This window comes from Pholcus phalangioides, unplaced genomic scaffold (genome assembly GCF_987345545.1).
Source record: "Pholcus phalangioides strain wild (caught in Gottingen) unplaced genomic scaffold, Ppha-v1.0 ptg000003l_1, whole genome shotgun sequence".
In the NCBI taxonomy this organism is placed as follows: Eukaryota; Metazoa; Arthropoda; class Arachnida; order Araneae; family Pholcidae; genus Pholcus; species Pholcus phalangioides.
The window spans coordinates 27,218,058-27,231,102 of NW_028301596.1; the positions used below are offsets into that span (position 1 = coordinate 27,218,058).

The 13,045-nt window shown below is 38.8% G+C and overlaps 1 protein-coding gene across 2 annotated transcripts in view; it reads right to left on the reverse strand.

Annotated features, from left to right (window-relative positions):
* Nucleotides 1–9,163: 9,163 nt before the first annotated feature.
* Nucleotides 9,164–13,045, reverse strand: part of Sos (Son of sevenless guanine nucleotide exchange factor) — a 530,159-nt gene continuing 526,277 nt past the window's right edge. For both annotated transcript variants that reach the window (XM_089247363.1, XM_089247362.1), the window contains one exon: nt 9,164–10,270. In XM_089247363.1, coding sequence (XP_089103489.1) covers nt 9,699–10,270 — 572 coding nt within the window. In that variant the 3' untranslated portion in view covers nt 9,164–9,698. The remainder of the gene's footprint in view (nt 10,271–13,045) is intronic.

The following is a 13,045-nucleotide window of genomic DNA, read 5'->3' on the forward strand; positions in this document are numbered from 1 at the left end:
GGTATGAGAAACACACGGATTCCATAGGTGACGCAAAATTTTCGCTGCCACAGGTGCAGCTACAGCCGATCAAATTTCAGATTCCTTTTTCTTGATATATCTCACCGTAGATTCACTGATTCCGTAATGGCGAGCCACAGCAACAATAGACTTACTTTTGTCAAGCTTAGCCAATATATCCAATTTTTCTTGTAAAGTTTTCACTTTTTTTGTCTTTTCAGAGCATTATCAGTAGCACTAGACAAATGAGCCATCCTAAACACGCACAATTCAAATTTTGTAAAAAAACACGTGAATAACGATTGCTAAAAAAAATTCCAATAAAGGAAAACAACCTGCAAATATGGGAGAGGCGACTTAAATCATTTTGTGGTAATATACCATTGTGAAAAGCACATTACAGGCAGAATGTTAATATATATAAATGTCCTTTCCACTTGTTAATACAAGATTCATTGAAAGACTGGTTATTTGTAGAGATGTGTGAAGATTACAAGGAAGAAAATTCACCACTGCCCCCCCCCCCCATGGGGACACTAAACCCCTGTCTCTTGCTTGCTGAAGGAGTGCTCTACCATCTAAGCTATGGAAGCAGATAGAATATTTCAACTTTGGAGAGTACATATATATGTTGAAAGGCTCCATACACTGATGGCGGCAGCAATCAACTAAAAGTCCCACAACTGTCCCTGTGGGGGCAGTGGTGAATTTTCTTCCTTGTAATCTTCATCTCCACAAATAACCAGTCTTTCAATGAACCTTTGAATATTGATACTTTGCCACCATCACCCCTTACAAAATCAAATTGTGTATATGATCTTGCACACAATACCAGTTTCCTTGGAAATCTCACACAGAGATAATTGAATTCAAATCTTTTTCAACATATAAAGGTTAAAGGTTCTTTACCCGCAGGCAGGAAAAAAAAGCAAGAGGATAAAATGTTTTTTCAGAAGAGATAGAAAAGAAATTAAGAGCTGGTATTGCCTTTGTTTTCAACAATGGAAAGAAGGGTCGCTCCATTTTAGATCCCTTCATCTTTTAATGAGAGGGTAGATTGTTCCTTGGCCAATATTGTTTTCCAGTATGTAAAATCCCACCCTTCAACTGATAAGACATTTCTCTCAGTGGGAAAATGCTGATAAGGATTTTTTTTTCTCTCCCTGAGGATCTGAAAAATAATCTTCCATGGAAAAAAAGTGAAGGTAAACCACTTGAATGTAGATTTATCCTCTTTAATTTTTTTCCCCTTTAGATTTTCCCTGACTTTTGACAATTATTTCACATGTTCCCTGCCCATTTTCTGATTCCCTGATCGTTGGGAACCCTGTATGAGCTGTTTTTTGAAAAGAAATGCGACTCATGGTGGAAAAAAATCTGTGGATGTTTGTAGCAGCAAAGCTCCCCAGCTCAGTCGCAGGCACTTATCTACAATGGGGATATACACATTTTTTTTTTCATCCACATTTGTTTCTTTTTCAGGAGACTATTGTACAGGGCCTGACATCCTAGACACCAGGTTGTCATGGCAAAACGAGAAAATTGGGATTGATGGTTATAATTTCATGTTTGTAAATACAACAGGGTGTCCAATAAATTTTTAAATACATTAAAAATTTAATTTAAAAAATAAAAGGAATTTTTGAATGCAGTTTGTGAAAAAATTAATTCTCACGAAGGGGGATTTTTCCTTGTATAGAAAAAAAAAATCTAATTTTTCCCAAAAGAGGGTGTTGCACAAAAGAAAATCACTAAAAATCTTATTTTATTTATCCATACAATATTGTTTGGCCAAGGTCTATACAAGAGGATTTGACATACGCGATTGATGCTGTATACAAAATCAGAGATTAAACTACATAATTTGATGGAACAATCAATAATCGGGGATGGAATGATGTGATGAAGGAAAAAATTAACAAAGGGAGCTTTGTGGTTGGATTAATCATCATAAATAGAGATTTTAAACAGATACCGAGATTTTGTTGGAAAAAGCAATTAGATGTCTAGAATAGTAAAATATTCTAGTTAGTTCTGAAATGGCTTGAACGAGATCAGACTTGAGGAAAATATATATAACACCATTGTTGATACTGTGATTGCCTGAAACAGACTGCATTTTATGCCAATCTCTATTCCGGGTAAATTCCAATCACCAGTAATAATTACGTTGTGAGAGTTAAAAAAATTATCTGGAATTGATTCAAATTCTATGGAACAGTTTGTGGTGCAAAGTAAAGGGGTAAAATGGCTGTAGGGGTGCAGGTGGGATAACACCTTTCAGGACCAACGATTTCTAAATTAAAAACCACAGGAATTTCGATAAGAGGGATAGAGCTGTTAAAGACAAGGGTGACACCGCCCCATGGGAGTTAGTCTTTGCTGAAAGCAGAATAGTTTGGAGGTAAAATTTCAGAGTTGCTGTGTGATGTTGCTATTTAGCCATGTTTTGGTGACAGCTAGAAAATCAGGATTATGAATTAATAGGATTGATTTGAAGGAACAAATTTCATTGACTATACTTCTGTTTATGGTTTCGATTCTGAAGGGTTTTTTATTTTTTTAGATATCTCATGGGAAACTAAGGGAATGCTGCTCGTGGGGTGGGACCTAAAGGGGCGGAAGGAGAAGGTCAAAGGGGGTTTAGTTCTAGAAAGATCATACAAGAACAGGACCAACGACGACTGACGAGAATCATTAAACGTGACAGACGTGCAACCCTTCCGCAAATTGCTGCAGATTTCAATACTGGGCCATCAACAAGTGTCAGCGTCTAGATACAACTCTAGTCCATCTAGATCCGACGGAATTGGACAATTTCAGCAGGACAATGCGACACCCCACACGTCCAGAATTGCTACAAAGTGGCTCCAGGAACACTCTTCTGACTTCAGACACTTCCACTGGCCACCTAAATCCCCAGACATGAACATTATTGAACATATCTGGGATGCCTTGCAACGTGCTGTTCAGAAGAGATCTCCACCCCCTCTTACTCCTACGGATTTATGGACAGCCCTGCAGGATTCATGGTGTCAATTACCTCCAGCACTACTTCAGACATTAGTCGAGTCCATGTCACGTCGTGTTGCGGCACTTCTGCGTGCTCGCGGGGGCCCTACATGATATTAGGCAGGTGTACCCGTTTTTTTGGCTCTTCGGTGTATTTGGTGTTCTTGTAAGGGCGGAGTTGTGAAATAATTTGACCTTCAAGACGTTACTGCAGAATTTCTGGAAAGCCCTCCAAATTTCATCTCTTAGTCTACGTGTCTCAGATGAAAAGTCCTCGGAAACTGAAAAGCAGCTGTCTTTAAAATTGTAGACATTTTTTAGAATTTCAGATTTGACTTTGAATTTGTTGAATTTAATCATTGAAAGTCTGGGTTTAAGGCTCCTTTTGGAGCCAAGTCTATGGCAACAACTGATATCGGATGGTGAAACTTCAATATTTAATAGTTCGGAGCAACATTTGATTATTTTACATTTAAGAACAGGGGGATTTAACGTCTGAGGCTTCCTCTGGGATACCGCAAAAAATCAGATTGGCACTGCGGTCCTCCAGATCTATTAGTTTGTAGGAAAGTGAGGAACAAAACTCTGAAAAGTCTAAAGAAAGGTCAGAGATTTGGTTTTGAAGATCATCGATAGGGAAAAAATTTCTCTTCCACCGCACTTAAACGTTGAGACCATCCATTTGTGTGCCGAGGAATTCATGTTTTTGTCAGAGGAGTTTGTCTAGAATGGCTATTTAAGTATCATGGAAATATGCAAATCAGAGTCCTACTAAATGCAAGGTGTACAATTAACAGCTCATTTCCGAATGTCTCCTGTCACTGACACTTGCATAAGGTTTTTGTGAGGTTGGGATTGGTGAATAAAGCACTATTTGTGAAGTTGTTTTACCTCGGCCATGAATTTCTGGCTGAAGCTTTATAAACACTTCAGATCAGGCACGGATCCAGGGTGATGTTGGTGGGGGGAGGTGATTTTTTATAGGAAGGTTTCTCATCTTTCTGCTTGTATGATTTTTAGACTGTGGCTTTAGTCTGTTGAGCATGAACCAGGCCACGGTCGCCCCACGGTATGAGTAATGCTAACTCATAAATTCTTTGATTTCTCTAGATACTTCTCTTTTTATAGATCTGTATCTATCTTGGTAGTACTGATTTAACGTTCTTTGCCATTTCCTCCTAAATTTGTTTTTTAATTTGATGTGTTCCTTAATTCAGCGGGGAATACCCAGTGGATTATTAGTGGGAGCATCTCGGGTGGATTCCTTAGCAGTGTTAGTGATGGTTTCTGTGAGAAACAATAACTCAGATTCAATTTGATCAATATTGCCACCTGTGAAGGAAGACAAGGTGATTCTGGCTAGCTTTCGCTTAAATAATGGCTATATCACTATTTTCTTTGGTTTACACATAAAAGGAATATTGAAATCCGCCACCAGAAATATAGGGTTGTGATCACAATCCGTGACAGGTTGAACGTGAACCGACATAGCAAATGTAAGGTTCTTAGCAAGCACTATGTCAAGAATATCTGGTGACTAGCCACCCTGGTCAGGAAAATGAGTTGGAGTGTATGGCGCATAAGGTTGAATGTTCTTTCTGATACAAAAATTTTTGAGCACCCTGCCTTGGGTGTTTGTAGAGTATGAGTTCCACAGAAAGGATTTAGCATTCATGTCCCCACACATTATCACTGGGTACTGACAATTGAAAAATTCGTTAAAAAGTGGAATGTCCATAGTGTTTCTCGGAGGTTTATAGCACACTCCTATCCTAAGTTTTTGATTGTTTACGTAGATCTCTATTGCTATTACCTCACATTGTGTCGAGGGAGGTAGCTGAATAATATCATAATTAATGTGTCACTTTACATATATAGCTACTCCTCACCCTGGACCAAAGCTTCTATCCTGTCTGATAGTCATAATTTGCTACTTTGGCAGTGTGATAAGGACGAAGCCAAGTTTCCCCCACCAGTGCCAAGTGAACACCCCTCAGTGTCAAGGATGTCCCTGAACTCAGTCATGCTAGAGACCAAGCTTTGGGCATTCCAAGCCATTATCTTCATGTTATGCAACACAATGTTTGATGTACTAGTACATTTGTGAGTGTTGAAGCAAATAAGTGTTCAGCTGCTGTTAGAAAACAGTTGAAGAAAATTTCTATTTTCTCTTCGTTTGAAGTAGCTCTGAGGATTTTCAGAAAGCAGTCCTTCGTAATAGATATTAGTTGTTGAATTGGGAAAATTATGCTATTAGAGTTCATATTGATATCGTTATTTGCTATTTTCGTGGGTTTTTTCTCCACATGGTTGCCACCACACATGTCAGATCGTTGATTGGAAGCCGTTGGTTTCACCACATTGCAGTTTGTTACTTTACTGCTATTGGAAGCTGCTTTGGAGACCCGCACGTCTCTGACAGCTGTTGCCGGTGATTCACTTCGTCGAGGACCTCAGTATTTTGGCAAAAGGCACCATCTCGTCGGTAGCCCGCTGAACCACAACACTCTCGTCATCATGAGTTGGCACTGCCTCGGCCGTTGGTACAGTAGAAGTCCTTTTAGGTTCGTTGAACCTTCCCTTCCTTCCTTTGGGCCAGCCTCTGGCTGAACTGACGCTTGAGCAGTCATCATCATGGTCATCTTGAGATTTATATTGAGATTTGTGACTTAGTCTCAACTTGTCGGATTGTCTATCATTTTCACGATTATGCATACCTATATTTGGTCTTTTTCTTGGTATATCTGGACGTCTTGTCGTGTTTTCATTTCTGGCCATTCTGCCTTTGCTAGTGGGGCACGATAAACAGCCTCTGTAATTTGCACTGTGTTTTCCTCCACAGTTGGTGCATATCAGGTCTTGCTCACCCCGCTTCAGGCTGCATTCAGAGGAGTGATGTACCCCTGGAGACACTTGACACAGCGTGGATCACTATGACATGACTTCGATGTATGTTGCCAGGCCTGACAATTGAAACACTGGACCACGCCCTGGCATTTTCTATACATCTCAACTCGAATTCTGATGTAGTTCAAAAGAAGTCAACTCATAAATTTCCTTACTCCTGTTTTTTCAGGGCATTTCCACTAGCCAAATCGAAATTGGTACTATTATTCTGTCAGGGCCCTGTCCTCTATGGCTTTTTAATTGAGCAACATTTATAATTTCAAAGCCCTTGGCTTCAAGCGACTCTTTGATCACTTCACAGGGGGTATTTTTTTTAAGTCCTTGATAACCACTTATATTGTCTTATCTGAATGAAGCATGTATGTGCTATACTTTATGTTATTCGCATCGAACATTTTTGTAATTGCACGGTGGTCATTTTCACAGTTCAAAAACAACATCATATTTTTACCAGTTGTTTTTGCCGGAAAAATCTCTTGGCAGGCTTTTAATTTTTTGCAGCAATTCCATCCAGTTCCCATACTTGGTAAGAGTCAATGGGGGAAATGCGAACTTTCTTATGAGAGACTTCTCTCCATTGATTAGGATTATCAGGGTCTGGATCATCAATTTCTTCATTTTCTGAATTATTTCCCGAGTTTCCGATATTTTGTCCTGTATTTCCCGCATTTCCTACGGTACTTGTTGATAGTACAGCTTCATTGACATGCGCTCCTGCGCGTCTTATTGCTGGTTGAGTCCTGATTGGCTGTAGCAATAACGTCACAAGTAGCTGTTTGTCCATTGACTGGAGCGACTACGTCATTACTTGCTGTTATAGCATTGGTCAAATCGACCTGTGATGTGCTGGCCACAGCGTAGGCGCTAATAAGTGGGGATTCGTTTGAATCATCATTACACAGGGTACCCTGCGGCACCTCACACCTTTCTACAGTAATGGGCTCACAAATAATGTCCTTCAGGCCATTATCTCTCTTCTTTTTCTTCCTATTTCTTTTTTTCTTCTGACCTCCCTTTCCATTGACGCTATTTGCATCGCCATCAGATGATTGATTTCAGTTTCCATATCATAGCATCCTCAATTTCGTACTTGTCATAATCAACTTCACAGTTTACGAGCCTAAAGCCCAGTTCAATAAGTTCATAGAAAGAATTGTTACCACTGCACGCGCCTCTTAAAGACGATTTAATCTCTGCATGTCTCGTATGGGACGAATGCATGTCGAGAGTTTTTAGTATGGTGACTATTAGGTTGTGTCTAACACTAGCTTCGTTAGGGGCCCCATCGTTGTCACTACGTGCATTCATATCATATTCAATTAATGAAATATGAGCATTAGATACCTTATTCCATGCCGCACAATGGCTGGCAAAAGAAATCCCATTAAAAACACAATTGCCACATACTCTTACTTCTCATTTTACAAGCGCACTGACTGCCCAACAAAAATGAAATCGCCAAATCAGAAGACTCACCCCTTACAGCAACCCATGGCGGCATTATGAATGTGTCAATGCACCCAAAAGAAAAGCTGGTTGGAGGTTACCGAAGCCTGTTCGTCAGTCAGAAAAAGTGAAACTGATAAGCGCAATTGACGTGTGTGTGTGTTTTTAATATCATATATACACTGCTGGCCACCCAAATTGCAACACCAAGAAAGACAAGAGATATCACAACAATATTTATTTTGTAGATAACATGTTGACCAAGCATCAAATGATTAAATTTATAGACTTCTGTGAAGTGTGGTTCCTGCCAAAATCAGTAGCCAGAGTAGCCGCCATTGTTGGAGATCACCGCTGCCACACGACTCGGCATTGATTCAAAGAGACTTTGGATGTGTTCTTGGGGTACAGCAGACCAAGCAGCTTCCACGCGTTGCCAAAGTTGATCTGGTGTGGCAGCTGGGGATGTAATCTGCGTCAATCGTTGAGCAACCATGGACCACATGTTTTCTATCGGCGAAAGATCCGGAGAGCGAGCTGGCCAGGGAAGCAATTCAATCTGGCGATTGACAAAGAACCTTTGGACAATGCGTGCCACGTGTGGTCGCGCATTATCCTGTTGAAATATGGCTGTGGGCAAGCCCTGAAGGTAAGGAAGGACAACTGGCTCCAACACCTCGGAGATGTAGCGCTGGCTTTTTAAAGTACCGGCAATGCGTACTAGAGGAGTGCGAGAGTGATATCCAATACCGCCCCATACCATAATACCCGGTGCAGGACCAGTGTGGCGGTGGATAACGCAGCTGTTCAGCATCCTCTCTCCACGGTGTCTCCAGACTCGAATCCGACCATCGTGGTTTGGCAGACAGAAGCGTGACTCGTCAGTAAAGACAATTTCATTCCATTGTGCCGTCTACATCCTTCTTTCATCGCACCAATGGCGGCAGAGATGTCTGTAGTTCTGCATGAAGGGTAGACGAAGCAATGGACGTCTTGTGGACAGACCACTCTGCTGTAAACGGCGTCGAATGGTACGTGCAGACACTGGATGATGCGGTACAGACTGAATGTGCTGTGCTATGGTTCGTGATGTGGCTGAGCGATCCGTCACTGCCATATGCACAATACGCCTATCATCACGTGAAGTGGTGCACTGAGGTGGATGCGATCGAACACGTCGGTCTGTCGTACCCTCCTGCATCCAACGATCACATATCCGCATTACAGTTGTTTGGTTTCGTCCAACACGACTACCGATTTCCCTGAAAGATAATCCACAATCTCGGTAGGCCACTATCCTTCCTCTGTCGAACTCGGATACTTGATCAAAAGATGATCGCTGTTTTCTATGAGGCATAATTGATCGTTTTTTTGAAAAAACCACAAGAAAAACACAATTGCCATACTTCAAATCATCGAAATCTCCAAGCCTTAAATAGCGCTTTGAAGTGGCGCCACAGGCGCACGTGATGTGCGTCTGCGCTGAAATTCTAACATTTGCATATCTCACCTCTGCTAATGCATGTTGTAAATTTCATATTATTTGCATGCTTCCTTCAGGGTGTTGCATTTACGGTGGCCAGCAGTGTATATATATCTTCGCATCAGCGCCAGCTAGTGATAATAACCTTGTCAAGCGAAATTTCCCTCGTGTCATCAATGTTTTTGTTGGCTCTGTATGTAATTAAAGACATTCAGAAATAAAACACCTTATTTATAAATACTAACCTTTTTTTAATGAATTTCAACATATTTTACACAAAGCTATAATATAAAGCATGATATATATATATATATATATATATATATATAATAAATATTCATATGTCCATGCACGAGTTATATTTACAAATAATGTTTTTACAGACATAATATTAACAGCTAAACACATAAAAGATATTACTGTTTTTATCTTCTGAAACAAAAAGGTATACAGCAAATGTCGCATATCACGAATCCTCAGAGTAATTTCCATCAGTAGGCCTATTCAGCATAATTTTTCACTAATTTGCCACAGATTGTTCAATATACTGGACATGAAGACATCTGTTGAACCTGTAGCATATCAGCCAAAATTTTACACATACAGTGATAATGTGTTTTCCTAAAGTAGACACACACAGTTTTTCTTCTGAAAATGAACAATTTATTTCATGGGAAATACCTGACCTAATGACCATGTGTGGTGGAAATCCATATAACTTTGAAGACTAATTGGTATGTGATATTTTATTATATATTTTATTTATTCACTATTTGCTGTGCACCTGTTTATTACACTTAAAAACAGTAAGAGCCTTGTTGGCTACCTTGTGTTTATGATGTAAGAAATGCTACCTTGGTGGAATATCCCTATAGGAACTTATTGTTTGTCTATAAGTCTTTGGAGGCAGCTGTGGTGTACTATTATTACACGTAGCACTTTCTTCAGAAGTATTGCTACGGTTTATCACAGGTGAAGAAAAACTGCTGCACTGTAAATTCATTAATGCTTGCTCTTCAACAGACATTTGGGATTCACATCTTTCAGCAATTTGTGAACTGGGAGCTACAATATCCATAGCTGAATTTCTTCTTGGCAGACCAATACTATCGCTAATAGAAACACAACATCCTGTTTTCTGCGCTGGAGATAAATGTGAACTAGAATGATGGCGCAATAAAGTGCCAAAACTAAAAGAGTCTCTTCGAGGGGGTAATGGTGGTGGACTGCAATCCCTTGGAGGAATATTGGGTAAGTAATCCTGCTTGGTATTTAAAGATGCATCAATAACACTTTCTCTCTTCCTTCTAGGTGGCAAAGGTGGTGGTGGTGGTGGTAAGGAAGGCATTGATGCAAATGAGATAAATGTTGGACTTGATGGGTGGCTATTGTTCCCCAACATTTCAATGCCCAAATCTGGAGCTAGAAATACAATAAATTACAATATAGACACAAAAAGATCAATCATTTAAAGAACTGAACGTACATAACTTAATCATTCAAGAAATAGATAAAAATATGTATACGTGTTTTGAAATCCAGGAATCTAACCAAGGTCTTTTTACAAGCTAGGCAAGTGTGCTACACCAGACCTAAAGGGGTCTTTGTAAGCAACTGTCTGGCATGGTCGGGGATTGTATATATCAGTGCTTCTCAACCACCAGGCCGTGAGTGATTCATCCTTTAATTTTCCCCCCATTAGTCATGCTTATGACTGAGCCTTCAACTCATTGAGAAAACCACTGGTGTATATATATAGTGCCATATATTTTCTGGGGGGGGGGGGGGGTGTTGATTTATTTTTTTATTCTGAAGGGGTTTTTTTTTTACATAGTTTCCTGCAAAATAATACTATGATCTTAGATGGGGGAGACTTCCTGAATACTCTAATGTATAGTGTTGTGTGCACTGATGATGTGTGGGGAGATGTATTTCAGGTTCTATTTCCCAGATGCTTGGTTCCCGAAACATCTATTTCATACATGTTTCATTCCCTACATTGAGGTGTAAATGTGACACAATCTCCCTGTTCGCTACAGAGAACAACCGTCCTACAATGGTACAATTATTGAATCGTTACACTTCACTCATAATCAGAAAGATTGATGGTAGATGGTAGCACATCACATAGAAACAAACTTCACATTACGTTTTTCAAATTGCACCAATTCATTAGAAGTTCTGCATAAGAGTATGGGTGAGGTGCACATGTGGTTTAGTAGCACATACAAATAAACATGAATGTAATGGTCGCATTGATCATTACTAATTCTGTGTCCAACAACAATATCGCCAATAGTTTGAAATTTAATACTTCATAAATATTTTTCGTTTTTATTTTGTAATACTTCATTTTTTTGGTTTTATGAATGAAAGTCATGCATTTTGTCCACTCTATTACAAAAACAAATATCACTGTAAACAATTATTTCTGCTTTTTTTTATCTCTTAAAATAATGAAATCAGCTTATTTCTTACACATGTGCTGAAAAAAGGACAAAGTTTAAAAAAAATTGACTTTTACCCCGTCATTTTTATTTTTATGGTTTTTCATAATTTTTTCAAAATAGCATACAGAAAAGTTTATTTTTTACATATATTTAGAACTTAAAATGAAAACTTTTTATATCTGACAGACAATGGGTTGGTAATTAATAATTTAACATCTTAGTTTGAAGAGTTCTTAATTTTTTTTTTTTCCTGTGAACAGCAGAAATACTTCTTGTAACAGAGTGAACAGAAATGTTTAACTGACAGAAAGATACCTCATGTATTCTAAATATTTTTAATTACAATAAGGTTTCAAATGTGCAGCTACTTAAAACCGCAAAATTTATTTGAGGGGTTGTATACATGAAAAAATAAAGAAAAATTAACTTTTTTCTAAAAATTAATGAATTGGAATATCTCTGTGAATCACTTGGAAATTATATATATTTTTTCATGTAGATGACCTCTGAGACAAATTTTGCGGTGTTAAGTAACTGCACATCATTTGAAAACTTTTTTGTAATTGAAAGTATGTTTTGAAAGTCAATAGCTATAGAAATACAATATCCGCTATGAAAACAATGAGACAGTTCTTATAGTGTAATACAGCCTCACACTGATTGTCTTCTGAGCCCCAGTGACAAGAATAATGAGAATTTTTAAATTTTAACGTCATGTTTTTTCATCACATTTATTAACCAACAAATTGTAGTTAAAAACTGCTTATTATATCAGTGAGTTCTGGGTGATCAAAGCGATCTAGACGTCAGATGTCAACAGCAATACTCCTCCCCTTCTGATGCATCGATTTTCACAAGCCAAGTTTATCACTAAAAATGCTACTAACTTGGTGGAAACCCTGATGAAAAATTATTTTTGTAGCAGCAAAAAAGTTGTTTTTGTAACAGCATTTATCAGTTTTGTAACACTTTAAAATTTTGGCAGTGAATAAAATACAGTTTTTATTTTCATATATGCTGTATCAAGGACGTAGCGGGGACGGATGGACTTGAGGGTCTGGTCCCCCTCCCCCGAAATGTGCGAAAATGACTGGAAAAAGATGGCCAAATCTATTGTTCTATCACTTTGGTCTCCCCCACCCCGAACGAATTTTCTGGCTATGCCCCTGTGCGGTAGCATACACAGGATTACATTTTACTTCAAGAAACAGTGCTTTTGTTCTCTTCAGTTTGTAGCATTTTTGAACGTTTGATCTTGCTTCTTTTACCAGAATTTACCCGTTTCATATTTAAAATGATAAGTGTTTCTTTTTGAGTTTGCTCTTGATTATATTACCTCAATTTCATTCAACATACTTCAAGATAACTTCTTTTGCTGGGTCATTCTTTGAATATTTATTAGAAATTCTCGGAAATTTAATAGTGATTAAAAATTAGACTCTTGAATTGTTTTTAACTACAGAAATAAATCTATAGAATAATGATTAAACTACTAGAAATTTACACTGCAGAGCCAAAAAAACTGGTACAACTGCCTAATAGTATCATGTAGGGCCCCTGCGAGCCCGCAGAAGTGCCGCACCATGACGTGGCATGGATTCGACTAATGTCTGAAGTAGTGCTGGAGGTAATTGACACCATGAATCCTGCAGGGCTGTCCATAAATCCGTAGGAGTAAGAGGGAGTGGAGATCTCTTCTGAACAGCACGTTGCAAGGCATCCCAGATATGTTCAATAATGTTCATGT